Source organism: Sturnira hondurensis, unplaced genomic scaffold (genome assembly GCF_014824575.4).
Source record: "Sturnira hondurensis isolate 20B ecotype Veracruz unplaced genomic scaffold, ASM1482457v3 Scaffold0022017, whole genome shotgun sequence".
In the NCBI taxonomy this organism is placed as follows: Eukaryota; Metazoa; Chordata; class Mammalia; order Chiroptera; family Phyllostomidae; genus Sturnira; species Sturnira hondurensis.
In genome coordinates, this window is record NW_028094648.1 from 8,103,514 (window position 1) to 8,122,660 (window position 19,147).

Genomic DNA, 19,147 nt, shown 5'->3' on the forward strand with positions numbered 1-19,147 from the left:
GAGGCTGGGAGTGGCAGGAGGCTAGAGGGCGTGGACAAGAGCAGTGGAAGGAGAAACCCTGGGACCAAGCTGACTCGGCTTTGACGGCAAGCTCCCAGTGTGGCCTTGCACAACTTCGTTTCCTAGACCATCAAAAGAGAATAATGGTACTCACCTAAACGGTTGAAGAAAGGACTGCATGGAGGTGGGTGAAATGGGAGAAGGGAGTCAAAAGGTACAAACTTGCAGTTGCAAAAGAAATAAATCATGGGGATGTCATGTATAGCATAGGGATTGTAACTAATAATACTATATTACATTGAAAGTTGCAGTAGATTCTGCCCTGGTCAGTGTGGCTCAGTTGGTTGGGCATCGTCCTGAAAACCGAAAGGTTGCTGGTTCAATTCCCAGTCAGGGTATATGCCTGGGTTGCAGGTTCTGTCCCCCAGTCAGGGGGTGAACAAAAGGTAACTGATCAATGTTTCTTTCTCCATCGATGTTTCTATTCCTTTCTTTCTCTTTCCCTTCCCTTCTTTCTAGAAATAAATAAATAAAATCTTAAAGAAAAAAAGAGAGTAGATCTTAAAAGTCCTCATTTCAAGGGGGGGAAATTGGGGAGGAAGTAACTAGGTGACTAGTATAATGATGGATGGTAACTGGACTCACTGTGATCATTTTGCAATGTATACAAATGTGGAATCATTATGCCATACACCTAAAACTAGTATAAGATTGTATGCCAATTGTATCTCAATTTTTTTTAAAGAATTGCAGATCAGTGACTATCAGTGCCAAACCCGGGGAGGTGTCGGTGAATGACTGGTTCACTGTTGACGGGAGGAAAGGAGTGATTTGAAAGACACCAAGGAGGTAGGATCGACCAGATGTCAGGACAGTTCTTGAGGGTGGGGCGGGAGTTCCTAGCAAGAGCTGGGTTTGGGCCTGAGAGTTGCGTGTGGGTGCTGAAGCCACCAAGAGAGGAAGGGCGTGAAAGGTGGGAATGGGGGTGCACCAATTGAGTGAGGAGCAGCGACCGGTGGGGGCGGAGCAAGAGGAGGAAGGAGAAGGCTGCAGGAGAGCTCCGAGAAGAGAGGTGAGGGGCTCTGGGGCTCCCGCGGGCAGCGGGGGGGGGGGGGGGGACGGGGGGGGCAGGGGTGGGCACCGGGAAGCCAGGCCGTGGTCCCGGCTGTGCCAGCAGCAACAGCGAAGGGATTCGGGCTCCCCTCTGAGGGCGCGCGGCCTGGGGGGCGATCCTCACCTCGCAGGTGAGCCCGCCAGGGGGTGACAGCAGGAGAGTTGGAGAGGACAAGGTGGCCTCCTCTGGCTGCTTTATTCCGCGGGTCCTCAGGGACCCGGGCAGTTTGGGCCCCGCGGGTCAGCACAGGCCGCCTAGAGCGGCCCCTGCAGACTCCTCCCCCCTTGGCTTGGGCCGGCCGGGACCTGGGTAAGGCGGGTGGGCTTGGGGTCGTACCCGCCCTCTGACTGGGGGTAGCAGCGGGTTCCGGCAGATTGATTCGGGGCTCCCTCCTCCAATCAGAGGGTACGGTGACCCCCCTGGGGCCATCCCGCCGACCACCTGCCCCCACCCTAATCCTGCTGCGTTCTTCCCTCCCTCCCGCTGCCCACCTGGCGGTATTCCTTCCCCACCCTCAAGAAGCAGAGGGAGGAGGGCCTAGTGGTAGGAGCTGCACCTGGAAGGCAAGACCCTTAGAAGGTTTGCCTAGATGTGGACCGATGATTAATTGTGTGCAGGGACTTGCCCACCAAAGCTGAGATGTGTATCTTTGCTTCTTGATTTAAAGCAATGGCCTAACTCTGACCACAGATAATTTAATTGACCTTAGGTCAGCAAAGACTTCATGGAGATCTTCAAGAACTAAGGTGCCCAAGTCCACTCTTCCTGGCTCACATGCTCAATGTGAGCTGGGTGCTGGCTGCTGAGCTGGGGCTTAAGGACCTCATCCCTCATCCTCACAACAGCCCCTCAAGGTTACTTGTTCATTACCCCCACTTAACAGATGAGAAAGCTGAGGCACAAACACAGCAAATCATTTGTCCTAAAACACAGGGCTAGTGAGGAGTGGAGGCAGGATCCAAATTCAGGTCTTTCTGATTCTAGGACTGTCCACTGGCAGGGCATCACGCTACCTTTACAAAAACATTAGGTACCTAAGGTGAGACTTGGTACAGGTACAGACCCCCTTGGCTCGTAGTTCCTGGCAGTTTAGCAGGAAGTGAATTGCATATGATAAAAGGCTCATTTTGCAGGGAAATCAGTGGAAGTCACAGAGTCGAAGGCTGCAGAGTGCAGTGGCCATTGGCCAGTGGGGGGGGGGGGGCTCACAGTCCACCTAGACTATATCCACCATGATCAAATCACCCTTCTGAGCCATGTGACCAATGATTCATTCCCTCCCCTTGGAACTAGCTGTTTTTTTCCAGCCATTTCCTTGGCCTTTTCTTCTCTTCCACTGGTATTCTTTTGGCCGCAATGTTCACATTCTCCAATACTCTTTTTAGACAATTTTACATGTTTTTTGCTTTACCTTTCATGAATTTGGAAGCTCCCAAATCCATCTTCCCAGTCTCCTCTTACTTTCTCATTTCAGGCCCAATCCTGGGGTACTCCACTCCCCATTGGCTGACCCCACCGTATGTGCCCACAGGCACTTTGATTCACCATTTCCAGACTCAAACGGGGCATCTCTATGCTTCCATCCAGCGTCTTGGTTCAGGTGTCCACATTTCCTTGCCTGGACTCCGACAGCACCTTTAAAACTGATTTGCATGCTGGGGAGTCAGCATCCGCCCTCTGCAAGCCTGAGTCCCAGTCTCTGGTCTTCCGCTTGACCAGCGTGATCAGACCTTGCTTCGGCTCCCTCCTGGCGGGGCTCTGGGGCAGCCCTCGGCATGGTGGGTAGCTGCTGACATTTCTCTTCCCTGTAGACCGTGAGATCCTTTAGCACTGAGCTTGCCTTATCCTTCCTTATCTCCCCTGGCCTGGCACCTAATAGACATTCAGTAAATATGTGTGTAGTTAATGGTCTTGTAATGAACTGAAACTTCTTTTAGAACACAATTTATAGGTAGTAAAACAATTCACTGTTCATAGCATCACATTTCACATTCATCTTCGGGGCGGGGGATTAGAAAGTAAGTTTGCAGCAGGTTGGATATTGACTAATGACAAAAGGAAAGCAAGTTTTCCAAAGAGGTGAGTTGATATTAAGGCTGTTTTAAGGTGGATATGAATATTCAGTCACAGCCCAGTGAGCCTCTTCTACCTTCCTTAGACAGCGGCAGCTGAGTGCACGCAAGTAGAAGAGAAGCAGAGACCAAGTCATCATGGCGTCAGGGGCCACGCATGGAAACCACGATAAACCCCACTTGCCACCGCTGAGCCAGCAGGTACATTTCCAGATTGCCATCCGAAAAGGAACACCATACAGGACTTAAAGCTCGCCCTTGACCACCCATCTTACTTTTCTCAGTCTGGCACTTTGTTGGACGGGTTCAGGGAAAATGAAACGGGGAAGAAAAGGGTGTTTCTGATTGCCTTGAAAAGCCTCTTTTCGAGTTTTATTTATAAAATCCTTTCTTTATTCTTCTCTATTTAGCATCCAGCTTAAGTGACTCTCACATCGGGTATCAGTGACTGAAGAGGCTCCCCTTAGCAGAGCAAAACTCCTAACTGAATCTAACAAATGATACATGATGCTTGTTTTTACACTTTTGTTGTTACCAAGGCTCACCTTACTAAATGTGAGCTGCAGGCAGGGGTCCCTGCTCGGGACAGCCGAGTGCTTAACCACTAAGCTAGCCATCAGATTGAGAGCCCAACTTTTCAGCTTGAAAAGAATGCATGTTATGTGTTTCAGGGATACATACATGAAGAAAAAGAGAAAGTATTGTGACAAGTAGATGAAGTTTATGTTCTCTGGGATCAACTTTTCAAGTGGAAAACAGTTTATGGGGGAGGTGATGTTTGAGGAGCAAAGTTTAGGAGAGGCAAACAGACAAATGATATCAAGTCACAAGGAGAAGTATTTAGACACCTGAGTTGCCTTCATGAAATGGAGAGCCATAAAACATTTACAGTTGTACAGAAAAGGGTCACCAGAGTCTGCTAAGGAGGCTGCGTAGGAGCTTCTACCTTGACTACGGGACACACAGTTGCTGTGATGGTCCTAGCCCTGGCCCCGACCCTGGATGTATGTATATATATATGTGTGTGTGTGTGTGTGTGTGTGTGGAAGAGAAAGGAAGGTGTTGTTTATTTCTGCCTCAGCCCAGGCAGAACCAAGAAGAGAATTGACAGTGGGATAAGGAGGAGTGCATGCTGAGGAACTAAGGGAAGTGGGAAGTGAGAGCCCCTCCTTCCTGTCGCTGTGACTCACCCTGACCCCCACCTCTGTGGGCTGTGCTGTGGGGAGTTACGGAGAAAGAAGAGAGAGGCCGCCCGCTTGGGTTGCTTGTAGAGCTCTGAAGGCGCAGGTGCCACAGGGTCCTTCTGCCTCGTGATCCATCATGCATGTAAAGTGCTTGGCCCAGCGCCTGGCCCATGGGAAAGTGCTCAAGAAGTGGTGACCGTTCTCCACACTGACATCCACTACCAACACAAGGGTCCAGAAAGAGCCTAGGCAAAATCAGCAGGGTAAACTTCCAAAGCCAAGGAGCTGCCCCTCAACAAGAAAAACACTAAAATTCCCCAAGGTAAATGGCATAGAATCTACATAAATAGTTCACAAACAAGGAAGTACAAGTGTGGCACTTAGTAAGGAATGAATTAAGTGAAATTTGTTCTTTAAAAAAATGAGTTAACCACCCACAGAATGGGAAAAATTATTTGCAAATCCTAAGTCTGATAAGAGTTTAGTGTGCAGAATATATAAAGAGCTCTTACAACTCAACAATAAAAAGACAAATGACCCAGTTGAACAATGGGCAAAGGGCCTGCACAGGTGTTTCTCCAAAGAAGATATACAAATTTCCAACACACAAATGAGAAGATGGTCAATATCATTAGTCATTAAAGAAATGCAAATCCAAACCACCACGAGATACCACTTTACACCCACCAGCATCTCTATAACTTAAAAAAAAAACAACAGAAAGTAACGAGCATTGACAAGGATGTAGAGAAACTGGAACCTTCATACTTTGTTGGTGGGATTGTAAAACGGTGCAGTTCCTGTAGAGAACAGTTTGGTGGTTCCTCAGTGAGTGAAACATAGAATTACCATGTGGCCCAGTCAAATTAAAAATGCGTTCAAACAAAAACTTGTACAGGAATATTCACAGCCACTCTATGCACAATGGCCAAAAGGTGGAAACAACCCAAATATCTGCCGATAGATAAACTGGTAAACAGGATGTGCAGTGGAATATTGCGTCACAACAAGGAGTGAAGCGCTGATACGTGCTATGACATGAGCGAACCTTAAGAACATTATGCTGAGGAAAAGAAGCCAGTTGCCAAAGGTCGTCTGTTGTGGGATACCATTTACATAAAATTACAGAACAGGCAAATCCATAGAGACAGGAAGCAGGCTAGTGGTTGCCAGGGAGCTAAAGGGCAGAGGGAATGAAGAGAGACTGCCTAATGGGCATGAGGTTTCTTCTGGGGTGGTGAAAACATTGTAGAACTAGATGGTGATGGCGGCCATACAACATTGTGGGTGTTTGTACTTGATGTCACTGAACTGTGTACTTCAAAATGACTAAAATGCTAAATATTATGTTATGTGCACTTTACCATGATAAAAAAATTAATGAGCCAATATATAACAACAGATGATGGCCCAGGGCCAGTGCAGGAATTTCTTACCTCAACCCTGGAGGAGAAGGGGGCAGTCTGGCCGAAGAATATGTAGAGATGCTCAAACACATCTTATCGGAGAAACGCACATAAGACCATAAATTATTACTTTATACCTTTGATGACAGTCTAATGACTATCAAAATTTAGAAAATGGGATAATGCCATGTTGGAATCCAGTGTAAGTAGCCATATACAGGCCCTGTAGGCCTAGAGGAACTCGCAGCGCTGCTGGTGGGAGTGAGTCTGGCACAGCCGCGGGGGAGAGCGGTGTGGCAAGACCTGGTCAGACTGGAAATGGGCATACCATGTATTTTACTTTAAGATATATATCCGAGAAATGTTCTCACGTGGGTCCATAGAGAACATGTGGTGGGGGGACTTGGCCGCATCCCGGACAACTATGAGACAGAAGCAGATGAATAAAGCAAGAGGGGTGGATCTTAAAAGGGGTGACTTAAAAATATTTTTTAAAGATTTTATTTATGTATATTTAGAGAGAGGGGAAAAGAGAGAAAGAGAGGGAGAGAAACATCCATGTGCAAGAGAAACATCAATTGATTGCCTCTCACACGGCCCCAGCCAGGAACCTGGCCCACAACCCAGGCATGTGCCCGACCGGGAATCAAACCAGTGACCTCTCAGTTTGTGGGCCAGCACTCATTCCACTGAGCCACACCAGCCAGGGCAAGTTAATAATATTTTTAAAAATAAAATTAAATACATAAAGCAATACTACTTATATTCAAAAGATTCGTGCACCCAAAAGAGGGAATATTTTGCAAGAATGCATCCGTACAAAAGATGCGCATTAAACACCCAGAATGGCGGTGATGGCAGAGGGGAGTGAGAGTTGAGAATGCGGATAGGACTGAATAACGCGTACATATCTACGAAGGAGGAAGACCATGGAAGATGGGTGTTAGTCCAGATTATAGCATAGCAACGTGATAAAAAAATACTGTAGAACTAATATAAGTAATTATGTCAAACACATCAATCAGTCCACCAGAAATTATGTGTAGATCATTTATAAAATACGCTAAAAAACTGTCAAGATAAAAAGGAAACCACGCAGAAAAAATACAAAGCTGTTTGCTGACGAGTTCATAGTTTGAAAGTGTATACAGAAACATAAACAGGTAAATTGGAACATAGGTCTATTAATACAAAACTTGTAACCCCGTGCTTGGACTGTGTGGACAATGTGTTGCAGGGGAATCTCTCCCTTCCCATGGAGGCCACACTGAAGTGGGTCTGCAGGTAGCCGGTGGGCAGTGGGAGTGGGTAGCAAGCACAGCAGGAATCCTGACCCAAATGGTCAGAGGGTGGAGGGGAGAAGGAGAATGTGGTCTCAGCAGGAGTTCTTTCGGACCAGATCTCAGCTCCCTGCTCGCTCGTCAATGAGTCACTCTCGGCTTCTCTAGCTGGGATTTTTCCCTTGCCTTTGTCCCTCCGGTGCTCCCAGCTGGAAGGCGCTCACTGAGTTGGGTCACTGCTCTGAGCTAGCACAGAACCACACGTTGCATGACTGGAGCGAGAACCTGTCCTGCCCTCCTCCCAGAAAAAAGTGGATGCTTTTTGGATGATTTCAGTCAACTCACCATAGAACTTTCCTTACAGAGCCTGTTGTTTTGTCCAAAGTCAAAACTGCACATCCACAGAGGGGAGATTTCAAAGATTATCAGAGAGTGTCAAGAAGAAAGTTTCTGGAAGAGAGGTAAATTGCGCTCCTCGTAACCTTTGTTAACGCTCTGTGTGCTGCAATACACTGCCTAAGTGCCACATGGGAATTATGGTGATGATTTTATTTTTGAGCGGGGACTTTGCATAATCCCTTGAAGAACTTCGATATCTGGGCTATTAAATTTTAAGTCCACGTTGAGACACCTTTAAGGGCAGAGGTAATATCTGATTAGGAGCACTTTACCGCAGCAAAGTGATTGGCCCATGGCACTTGCCTTCATGTGACGCAGAACATGTACCAAGAATGTGCTTTAGAATTTTCTGAAAGAGTAGACTTTCCTAAACTCCACGAGATTCTAACCTCATTGAATTCAGAAATAATTCCGGGTCTATTGCTTCACCCCAGAGTCAAGCACATTGCTTCACATGTATAAAGTACCTAGTCGGTATTTGTGGAGGGAATCGAAATTGACAGCATCCATTAATGCTTCTCCGACAATGTCTCTGAAGTAACCTTTTCTCCTGAGTCGTCTCCTTTCCACGCCCCACCCCATTCCATCTTATATAAATAACACAAGGGTGGGAATTCAGGCTTTGCTTAAAGGTCTCTTCCAATTTAAAAAATTCATGATTTGTCATTTGAAAATGTCATAATAGAGCCTATAGATAGAGTCCCAGTGTTTGCAACATTGCTGACATAGGGGTAATTTTACTTTGAAATACTCATTTTGATTTCTCAAGTCATTCAAATTCAGTATCGACTGTTTTGAAAGAAACACTCTTTGGAAGTTGATATTCTTCATGCATCACTACGACGATTGTGCTCCTAGCAGTATGTGTCTTTTCTGACAACCTATGAGTAAGCAATTTAATTAAGCCCTAGCAGACTAACGTTTCAGTATGACCCATTTGCCTACCATTGGGTAGATGTGAGTACAAAAATTGGCTGCTGTTTAATTTGTTTTGGTTGCTAGGAAGAGCTAGATGTTTATCATCGCTCTCTGCTTTGGGAAGAAGTCATCTAATGCATTTTGACAAAACTAGGAACCTTTCTAGACTAACTTGTGTGTTTTAAAAATCACAGCTAGACATCTCTTGTGTTTAACATGAATGTAGTAATCTTGTAATCCTCAGAAAATAGACATATCCAAATTATACAACAAAAGGTCACAAAAGAGAAAAGCAGACAACAATCCTAGACAGCATTTGCAGGAGTTCTGAGTACTGGTTTTTTACTTTAATGTGGGATTGAAAATTTCAAAATATACAGTTAAAGGCAACGCCTGACTTCGACAGCTACGTGTCCACACACCTACTTGCAGCCTTGCAGGTGCCTGTGTGGTGAGTCATGGTCAGAGCCTGGTGCGAGGTGGGCATTTGGTAAAGGGGACGTCAAAGACGGAGATCCACGGGCTTTAGGTGTGTTCACTGCCAGGGACAGACCCCAGGAAAATACTTCAGATGGTACTTAAGAAATATTTGTTGGATAAGTAAAATAACAAAGGACTAAAACGTCCTTGCCAAGGAAAGCAAGAGAAAAAACTGAGAGTCCTGCACCCTGACTTCCAGGGGAGGCGCCGAGTTCTAAAGCACCAGTCCTGAAGGACGTGTTTGTTTTGCAGCTCTGCCTTTTTCTCTTGTAAGCATGCTGGTCACCCAAGGACTAGTCCACCAAGGTAAGGCCCAGCACTTGTTCCGTGATTTCACGTAAGAGAGCCCAGATTTCTGTGGCCCTCCTGGCTGCTTTTGGGTGCTTGGCCTTTATTTGGTGGTGAAGGGTTTCTTTGTGCAGGCTTCTGACTGTTTTCAGCATAACACCCCCCTCCCCGGAAGATGTCCCAATCCCCGGAATGCGTAACTATGTTAGGTTACATGGCAAAGGGAAATTAAAGTTGCAGACGGAAAGGCTGTTAATCAGCTGACCTCGAATGAGGGAGCTTATTCTGGATTCTCTAGATGGACTCAGTGGCATCAAATGGGCCCTTAAGAGTTGGATTGGAAAATGGAACCAGAGAGATGGCAACATGAGAGGAACTCACCTCCACACAGTTGGCTGTGAGGATGGAAGAAGGTCCTGGGCCCAGGGATGTGAGTGGCCTCCAGGCCCTGGAAGGCAGGAAACCCTGGAGCCTCTAGAAAAGAACGTAGCCCTGGTTTCAGCCACTGCTGTGGTCTGAATGTCTGTGTCCCGCCCTCTCGCCCCCAAGTTCACACATTACAACCCTTACACGGGAAAGTGATGGTGTTAGCAGGTGAGGCCGTTAGGAGGTGATGAGCCTCTGACGGCGGAGCTCTCGGGAACGGTAAGGCTCTTCTTCCAAAAGAGCCCCCACAGAGCTCCCTAGCCCCGTTTCTGCCACAAGAAGTCTGCAAACCCGAACAGGGGCCTCCCCAGCCATGCTGACATCCTGATCTTGGGCTTGAGACTCCAGAACTGTGAGAAATACATTTCTGTCCTTTATGAGACCCCCAGTCATGTTATCACAGCTCAAACAGACTGAGACACCCAGTGAAACCCATTTTGAGCATCTGAGCCCCAGAACTATCAGGTAACACACGTGTGTTGCTTTAAGCCTCCGAGTTTGTGGTAAGTTGTTACAGCAACCACAGGAAATGAATCCAGGGCCTTTCTCTGCACCAGAGTCCCTGTGTCTCCAAGAGATGTTAGACAGAACATTAGACACGTCCCAACATCTGTCTGGTGTATGTTAGACAGAATGTTCCCTGTACAAGGATGCTCCGGGGACAAGGTCAGTGGGGCCAAAATCCACCACGCTCTGTTAATCTAGCCCTCTGTCCTGGTGAGAGGCTGCCTTTGCCTGGGAAAGGGCGCCCTGTCTAATTTGTACAACAGATGGTGAGGCCCAGCAGCCGCCTTGTTCCTCCCACATAACCTCTCCCTGGCAATTAGGGTTTCCCGGTTGACCTCTCTAGTCTTCCTTCCTCGCTCCCTTCTTTTTCCGTTTCCACCTCACCAGAAAACCCTCAGGCATTGCCTAGTTCCCGAAGAGCAGGAAGGCGCCTGACCCCGTGGAAGCCCCATTATACGGAACACTGCTGCTGACCGGGATTTTAGAAAGCGCGCTCGGACCCTGCAGACATGAGAGACCATCTAGTTCTTGTTGGGGTCTCAAAGACCACATGTCCTTTATCTGGGAGAATCCCATTTCAATCAATGTTGTTCTCAAGGATTTAAGCTGATTTATTAAATATGATTTCATTTTTATAACCTGAAGAGAGTTTTTATAGAAATATATTTATTGATCAGTAATAAGTTATTATCAGACCCTTATCGATAAAAAAATATGGTCACAACATCAATAGGGATTGTGTTTTATGGACATCAAACTTCTCAAAATCTATCCTCTCTTGCATGTGTGCAAATGCTCTTTTCCAGGGTTATAGATTAGTTTTCTACAAGCACCGTAACAAATTGCCACAAACACTGCGGCTTAAAACAATACAAATTCATTTTCTTTCAGTTCTGGGGGTTAGAAGTCCAACCTGGGTCTCACTGGTCTGAACCCCAAATGTCGGCGGGGCTGCACTCCTCTCTTGGGGGCTTTCGGGCTTCCTTTCCCTTCCCAACCTCTAAAGAGCCCCCATGTGTCTTCTTGGCTCGTGGCCCCTCCTCTGGCTATAAAGCCGAGCTCCTCTCATGCTGCCGTCTCTCTGGTTCTGCCGCTGCAGCCCTGTTCTCCATTCAGGGGTCACTGCGATTACATTGGGCCCACCCGAATGGTCCAGGGTGCCTTCTTAAAGTCATCTCATCCACCTTAATTCCACTTCCTGCCGTAATTCCCCTTTGTTACATAATGTAACACATGCACAGTTTCCAGGCATTGGGATGTGCACACCTTTAGGAGGCATGATTCTGCTTATCATGGGCTGAAACATTTCTACTTTAAAATTGTGGCATGTGTACAGTCATGTGTCAAATAGCAGTGTTTCGATCAATGGCAGATGACATTACAATGGGGATCCCATAAGATTATAATGGAGCCTAAAAATTCCTCTGGACTGGCGACACCATACCCACGGTGGCGTCGAAGCACAAGCATTTCTCATGTGCATGAGGTGACGCAGGCGTAAACATGCCTACTGCACCGCCAGTCATATCAAAGTATAGCACATACAACTCTGTACAGTACATAATACTTGATGGTAAAAATAAATAACTACGTTACTGGTCTTTGTAATTACTGTACTATATATCTTATTGTTATTTTAGAGTGTCCTCTTCCTCCTGATAAAAAAAGTTTGCTGTAGAATAGTGCGCCATGTTATGCTGGCAACAGCCTCCTACATCTCACGTGCACTATGTCTCTTGATGTTTCACTTTCTCTCGTGTTTGATTCAACCTCGTGTTGTTTCGTCCAGTGACGTGCTGTGCGGGCTGGTAGCCTGGGAGCTGTAGTTTATGCCATACAACCTAGGGGTGTAGCAGGCGGTACCATCGAGGTTTGTGTAAGTGCACTCTCTGAAGTTCGTACGAATAATGAAATCACCTGACAATGCGTTTCTTACAGTGCATCCCTGTTGTTCACTGACACATGAGCGGTACCGGGAATTTCTAGGTTGAAGTTCTGTGTGGAGTTACACAAGCTTGGGAGGGAGCAGTGACTAATTGCTTGGAAATGAGTTGTTGGCTTTATCTTTGCCTTCATATTTTTAAACGATTCCTGAATTGTCTGTTTCATGTTCTTTTTTCTATCCATTAAAGCTAACACTTGCTACTTAGCAAAAATGACTATTTGAGAGTTATAATTCAATCCTTGATTGAATTATAAGGTCAATGACCTCTCGTAAGGTCATTTCTTCTGATTAAGAATTTGTGTATATCTTCAACTTTGAAGGTTCTTTATACTTTATAAATTTAAATATGTAGTAAAAGGAAATAATAATGCATTTATATATTACTCCTTAGGTTATTTAGCAGCTAACCCAAGATTTGGATCATTGCCTAAAGTTGCACGTAAGTCATAGAAGTAAAAAAATAAAAAAGTTGTCTTTTTAAATAGATGTTTTTCGCAACCAGAGATAGGAATGTCCAGGTTAACCAAAATGCCAGCATTTGACTTTCTGAAAAATCGGTCTCTATTTTTGCCACTTCTCAGTTCTTAGTTCTTCAGCACTTCCTGATACCAAGTTCAGCAGTAGGGACCTCACCTTAGACGGTGCTCTTTAAAGCATGGGCTAGGAGTGCCCAGCCAGATACACGAGAGGATGGTCTAGAACAGAGCCTCAGAAGGACAGATCCATTCGGGACGCATTTTCTTCTTTTAGCCAGTCTTGTCAAATATTTTTTACAGCGCACATACTGAATAATGTTTCAAAATCAGGGCCTTCCTCATAATACACTGCCACACACTCGGGGCTGCCTCCTCTTCTTCGCACAAAGAGGACGCTTTCCAGTCTAGTCTGCGCTTCGTTCCCAGCGGGAGGCGCCGGCTGCTCCTGGGAGGTTTCCTTTGCCTGGCGACCTCTTCCCCACTGCGGGCAGGAGGGGCTCAGCTCCCCAGACTCCAATCCATAAAGAGAATCTCCTACCCAGTGATGTGGAGGCTGCCAATAGGCACCACCCCAACCCCCTCCCCTTCCCCAGGTGGCCTCGGACGTTCGTTTGCTGGCTGGGCCTCCCTGAGGCTGCCTGGCTTGGGTCGCTTGCTCTCTCCTGGCCCCTCTGCCACCAAGTCAAAACCGAGTCAGAAAGTCTCCAGTTCCTAATCCTGCTCTTTAAGGAGGGGCTTCATTCTCAGAGTGTTTGCTCATGGATTGATCATGTTTTTTAAATATTAAAATTACTACATCGACAAAGAAAATTCTAGAAGATAAGTAATCGAGGAGATTGTGAACCTTTATGTAATGTGTCTCTCCTAACCTGCTTTCCCAGTTGCTGGCATCTTGGGGTACGGCCTTGGCAAGGCATCCTACGTAGGAGTGTGCCAGAGTAAATTCCATTCGCTTGACGACCAGCTCCGCGGGGCTGGTTTTGGCCCAGGGCATAACAGGTTTGTAATCTGTTTGGTTGAAGGATTGTAATGAAGGTAATTATAAAAAGGCAAACAAAAAAGACGTTCACCATTTGTAATATTAAACAGAGTTTCTTCACCTCCATATGTTGGGAAAAACCTTCTTTAACCTCTTTAAATTTTGAATTATTGCTCTTCAACTTCAATAATAATTCTTATTTAACTTAGTTACCTATTTCATTTGCTCAACAAACATTTAGTGAGTACCTGCCATGTTTAAGGCATTATGCAAGTTTCAAAAGAACATATGAGTCAGCAGTCATGCCTTCTACCCCCACGGAGTCACCATGTTTAAACAGGTGAGGCGTTGCTGTGCATCGCAATCTTCATTCGGGGGATGCAAACAGTAAGGCTCTGGCGTTAAAGGCGTCACCTCTGCTGTTCAGAAAGTACCTGGGTTGAAAACCAGTTCTACCAATTACTAAATACGCTATGTAACCTCGGGGAACTTTCTTCAACTCTCTCATCTTCAGTTTTCTCATCTGTATAAAATGGTGAGCAGAATTGTCTCATGGAATGTTCTGAGGAATAGAAATGACAATTTATGACACTCGGTAAGTGCTCAGTAAATAATAGCTGCTGCTACTACAGTATTGGAGGACTAATGTTGGGGACACATTTCATTAAAGACCCTCCCTTGTCCCAGGGGATTCTACAGAGTCCGGCAGAAGTAATACCTGCTCAAGTGTGGTTGGAAGGGTAGTAATATGGGTGTAATAATTTACAGTTTTACTTTGAACATTTCACCTAGAATGTCATAGGGTGAGCTTGAGTGTGATGTTGTTATGTTACAGAATCACATGCTTATGGTTCTGTAATGAAGGAATTGATAATAAAAAGGGGGGGTCATTTGTGCTGGCCCCTGTATTTGAGAGGTAGCACAGTACTGTGAAAACAACGTCAGGCATGAACATCATTATTGGCTTTTTCTGATATTTAACTATGTTATTGTGTACGCTATTACAGTTGTCTCATTTTTCCGCCTTTGACCTTCCCCCACCCAACTTTTCCTCCGTCCCTGGCTCCCACAGTAGATACCCATATTGGCCTTTTTTGAGTAAAATTCTGGCAGTCTCAAACCGAGGAACAGCTCCTATTATTCCTTAAGAAATTAGGCCTGTGAACTTCAGAAAACTTGTGTTAAGACTAAGAACTTCCAGTTTCAAAACACAAACCTCTCTTTTTGTTTCTGTCCTAGGCACTGCCTGCTTACCTGTGAGGAGTGCAAAATTAAGCATGGATTAAGTGAGGAGCAAAGTTCACAGCCCTCGGCTTCCTAGACTCTGCAGCTGGGGCTTCTGAAGTTTCTTAAACCTCTGAATGCGTACACATTTAAAGTTTCAAGTGTACTTTAAAATAACATACTTACAGTGGAACAGAAGCATTGGGATTCTATTGAAATGCTTTAGGTGGAAGATTATCAGTTGAATTGAAAATTGTATGTTTTCTACTGTGTAACAACATGCTGTGAGAGCTCACACACCAGAAAGAAGGAATGTTGTATTCTAACTTGCTTACAGCAAAGTAAAAAAGAATTTACAGTCCTCTCTCGTTCTCCTATCCATTCTTTCAGGCTGCTTTCCTTCTGAGTTTTAAGGTCTCTTAAAGTGGACAGGAACAAAAGTTGAGGAACTTGGAGAGTTGTGCCCCAAAGAAAACCATCGTGAGTGGAGGTAGAAACACAGAGCACAAAAGATTCCTTCTTATAGGTGTGTGGGATGCTTTCTAAAATCTAAGGACCAAGATTTTTAAAAAAGATATTTTGTATTTATTTTTAGAGGGAGAAAAGGAAGGAGGGAGAGAAACATCAATGTGTGGTTGCCTCTAGTGCACTCCCTCCTGGGGACCTGGCCTGCAACCCAGACAGGTGCCCTGACTGGGAATCGAACCGGCGACTCTTTGATTGCAGTCCAGCGCTCAATCCACTGAGCCACACCAGCCAGGGCAGAATCAAGATTTTGAACTTAATGAAAAATGTATCACTTCAAAGAGTCACAATATACATCAGTTGTCCATTCAGTGACCTCAGTGACTTTATGCCTTACCGGTATGGTGGAGTGTTGCTTAGCTCCTGGGTCCGGGCTGGAGTCAGCTCTCCAGCCCTGGGTTCCTTTATGTGCGGCCAGTGGCTGAAAAGAATAAACACCACTTCCCAAATGGTCCCTTCTTTTCCCAAGGAACAGTTTGTTATGGGAGGAATCACGGGAAGAATTAATTCATAGAATAACAAACTTTTAGGGCTGCAGGGAGCTCAAACAGCCAAATCACCCCCCTGAGCTGGGTTCCTATTTACTTCCAGGTTTTATGCAAGAAAAAAAAACCTCTTCCATTGAGGACGCTTTGTTTTACGGCAGGTGGTCTGAGCCTTACTTAAAAACTTCTCTTGCATCTTTGCATAATGTTTTATACATGTGTCGCCGTGTGCAGATTGGGCATGCGTGTGTACCTGTATGTGTTTGTGGAATACATCTCGAAACCTGCACTGCAGAGACAAAAAGGGAAACCTCCTCATCAGAAGTTAATACTTGATATGAAATATTTTTGAACATCAAAATCGTTTGTAAGTTTCTATTTTACATAAATGTAAATGTGTGAAATGAACAATTCTTTATGTTGGTACCTCCTGGTTTCTCAGCCAGCGAAGTCCTCCGTCTGTAAATCAGAACACAGAGACACTATTCTAGCTTCTTGGGTGCAGTTTGAGTCTCGGCTCTGACAACTAGCAAAGGGGACTCCCTGCTCTCTCAGCTATTGGTAAAAATTCAGAATCGGGCACATTTTTCCCCCCTGCATTCCAGCAAATAATCTCCTAGGGATCAGAACATTTTCACATTGCTAAGCACAGCAAGTCAGTGCAGACATCAGTCTCGAGGTACTGGGAAAAGATAAATCTATTATTGTTGAAAAGGCACATTGTTTTTATTGCTGACATCATCATAGTTCTGAACCAAATTGGGCTCTTTTGGGGGAGGCTCTCTGCTTTTCCTATGTGGGTCAATTATTCCTTCAAGCATTTCCCCCCCACAATGATCTTAGTGTGAAAGGATAACAATAAAGAAAAAACTAAGAGGTCATCCCCAAACTCTCAAATATTTTGCTTCACTATCTACTGCATATATTAGGAAGCAAGTATCTGGCAGACAAAGTCTATTTCTTACACGCGCACGTGCTAAAGGAGCAGCGTTTGTTGTCCAGCATTTAGTAACTACCAGCGACACTCAGCACCGAGCTGGCCGTAAGCTTACAAAAGCAGTACCTTCATAATGAAAAAAAGAAATAATGATGTACTGTATATAATGTTTATATATTTTTAAAATTCTCATTCAAGCAGCTATTCTCTTCCCTTGCTGTCAGAATGGATGATATATCTATATTGTACAAACATCATGGAAGTGATGACATTTCTCTTGAATGATGTAATTAAGCCACGAAAATGTCACATAGGTCATTTTTTTGATATTCAAATAATACAATCTGTTCGTTGCCAGAACACTTTTACACTTTGGAACTCCACCCCCAAATTTCAGCCATAGTGTTTGATTTCACAGACACTCAGAGCTGGCAGAGAGCTCAGTGACTGAGCTGCAGGCTAAGTCCAGGACCAATCAGGTGAGTGACTGAGTGAAGCTGGACCAGCTGCATGTTACACACGGACATCGTCTCCACTCCCACACACACAGCCTGCGGGCCTGCTGTTGTCAGATCTTCCAGTTTGTCAAAGCAAGTAAGTGCAGGTTTTTACATCTTTATTCTTTCATATATTCAATTACTGAGCACCTACTGTGTGCCAGGCACTGTCCTAGGTCCTGGCAATGTGACAGAACAACCAACAAAAGTCCACGCCTTCCTGGAGCTTATGTTCTCACTGCAGGTCTGAGGTCTGAGACCCCACCCAAGCTCCACCCACTGTGGAAAACCTCTCTGCTGTCTGGACGGGTGAGGTTCCAGGACCCACTACGTACTTCCAGGGGAAGAGCCTCTGCTGCCCCATGTGCAACCCAGTTCACTGCCCAGCTGCAAAACTAACCAGAAATGTCTATGAGAGCCCAGGCCTGCCTCCCTGCCCCTCTAGACTAGAAGCTCCTCCAAGACAGGAAGTGTGTCCTTTTTTAACTTGTCTCTGCATCCTTGTTCTCAAGCAGAGTTCTCGGCCAGGTACTGGCGCTTTGTAAATGTTTGTCAGCCTAAACTGGTCATTTCCTCATGGCTACTGAACAGAACTCTTCTTTTGCCTAACAGTCTTTAAATATTGCAAGGCACATGCCTTTCAGAATTCTAGCAAAAGGGCCCAGTTTTCCCCAACCCTGGGAGTAAGTTTCCAGTCCTGTCACATCCTGGTTGTGGGACAACTTTTGGTTTGTGACGTCCTCACACAGCAAGACGCCAAAAATGGGCTGACCAGGTCAGAGGAGAGCAGGATTACTGTGCTATTCATTTTAGGCATGTGAACTGACAGCAAGAGTGGTTCTGCACCAGGCCTCGGGCTCAAATCCAGCTCCACTGCTTGCTGGCTATCCCAGTTTCTCCATCTGTAAAATGGGAAGATTTTAGATTTACCTGTAGATTGTCTGCGAGAATAACATGAGCTAATAATTACAAAATGCTTGGAACAGCACGTAGCTCAGTGTAGCCATTCAATGGACGTTTGCTGCTGCAGTCTGAACTGCTGCAACTGTGTCCCGTGACAGGCTTTTTCATGTCACCTACCTTTAATCCTCCCCATTTTATGCTGATACGGCCAGTCAGTCTGATCAGTGTAACTCATTATATGTGCACTCTTCTCTTTTCATCTTCATGATGTTGTTTTCAGGCCCAACTACTTGTCCTTTTCAGTCCAAACTCTGTGATTTAATGGGCAAGTGATGTGTCATTTGCACTGGAAAATACTCAGTTCACGACCTTGGCTTCTTAATGCATGGTGTTCATGGCACAGGCTCCAACACTGTTATCTGAGTAATGGTCCTGAAGGAGATTTTACTGTAAAACACAAACCTTAAAGAGCAGTGTTGTTTATGAGATTCTCTCATCTCTAGATGTGAGTAAGTCAAGAATGAGGTTTGGAACAAGAAGGTGACGAACGAGGAGGGAGCTAGGAGGTGGAATAATGGAGGCGAAAGGAACCTCCCTGAATGAGGTTTTGAAAATCGGGGCTGTCACCACAGGCCCTGTGACTTGGAAGCCCAGACATGGCTTCATTCATGAATTCAACAAATATTTTCCAAGACCTATCATATGCCAGGCAATGAGCTAGAAGAAATAGAAGTACATCGATACAAAAGATAGTCCCTGCCTTCAAAGAGGTCAGTAGAGATGTGGCTAAATAGCTGTAATAAAATGTAATGTAACATCTCTCTGTGTGGGGTAGACACCAACTAAATGCCAATAGAATTCAGGGGCAGTGGTGGTCACTTTTGCTGCCCTTGCAGATTGTATTCTTGGCCCAGTTCTTTACCTTTCCTCACCTGCATGCCTTGTGTCATGGAATTTTGCATATTCTTTCCACTCTGGGTGGGGCTTACTGATCTATCTCTTGACCTTGGGCTTGTACTGACTCGCTTTTGTGAGGCAGAAATGAAGGTGTGCCAGTTTCAAACTTAGGCCTAAAGAGACCCCTGTGTTTCCATGTATGTCT

At 45.4% G+C, this 19,147-nt stretch overlaps 1 protein-coding gene across 2 annotated transcripts; it reads left to right on the forward strand.

Annotated features, from left to right (window-relative positions):
- The first annotated feature begins 952 nt into the window (after window positions 1–952).
- OCIAD2 (OCIA domain containing 2) lies at window positions 953–15,066 on the forward strand. 2 transcript variants are annotated; one of them, XM_037034180.1, is made up of 7 exons: window positions 957–1,072; window positions 3,273–3,387; window positions 7,421–7,517; window positions 9,106–9,159; window positions 12,411–12,458; window positions 13,377–13,494; window positions 14,714–15,066. In XM_037034180.1, exons 2-7 carry the CDS (start codon window positions 3,325–3,327, stop codon window positions 14,793–14,795), a joined length of 462 nt encoding a protein of 153 aa, XP_036890075.1. In that variant the 5' UTR covers window positions 957–1,072; window positions 3,273–3,324; the 3' UTR covers window positions 14,796–15,066. The 2 variants fall into 2 exon arrangements, with proteins under 2 accessions (XP_036890076.1, XP_036890075.1); XM_037034181.1 differs by lacking the exon at window positions 9,106–9,159 and having other exon boundaries at window positions 953–1,072.
- The last annotated feature ends 4,081 nt before the right edge of the window (window positions 15,067–19,147 follow it).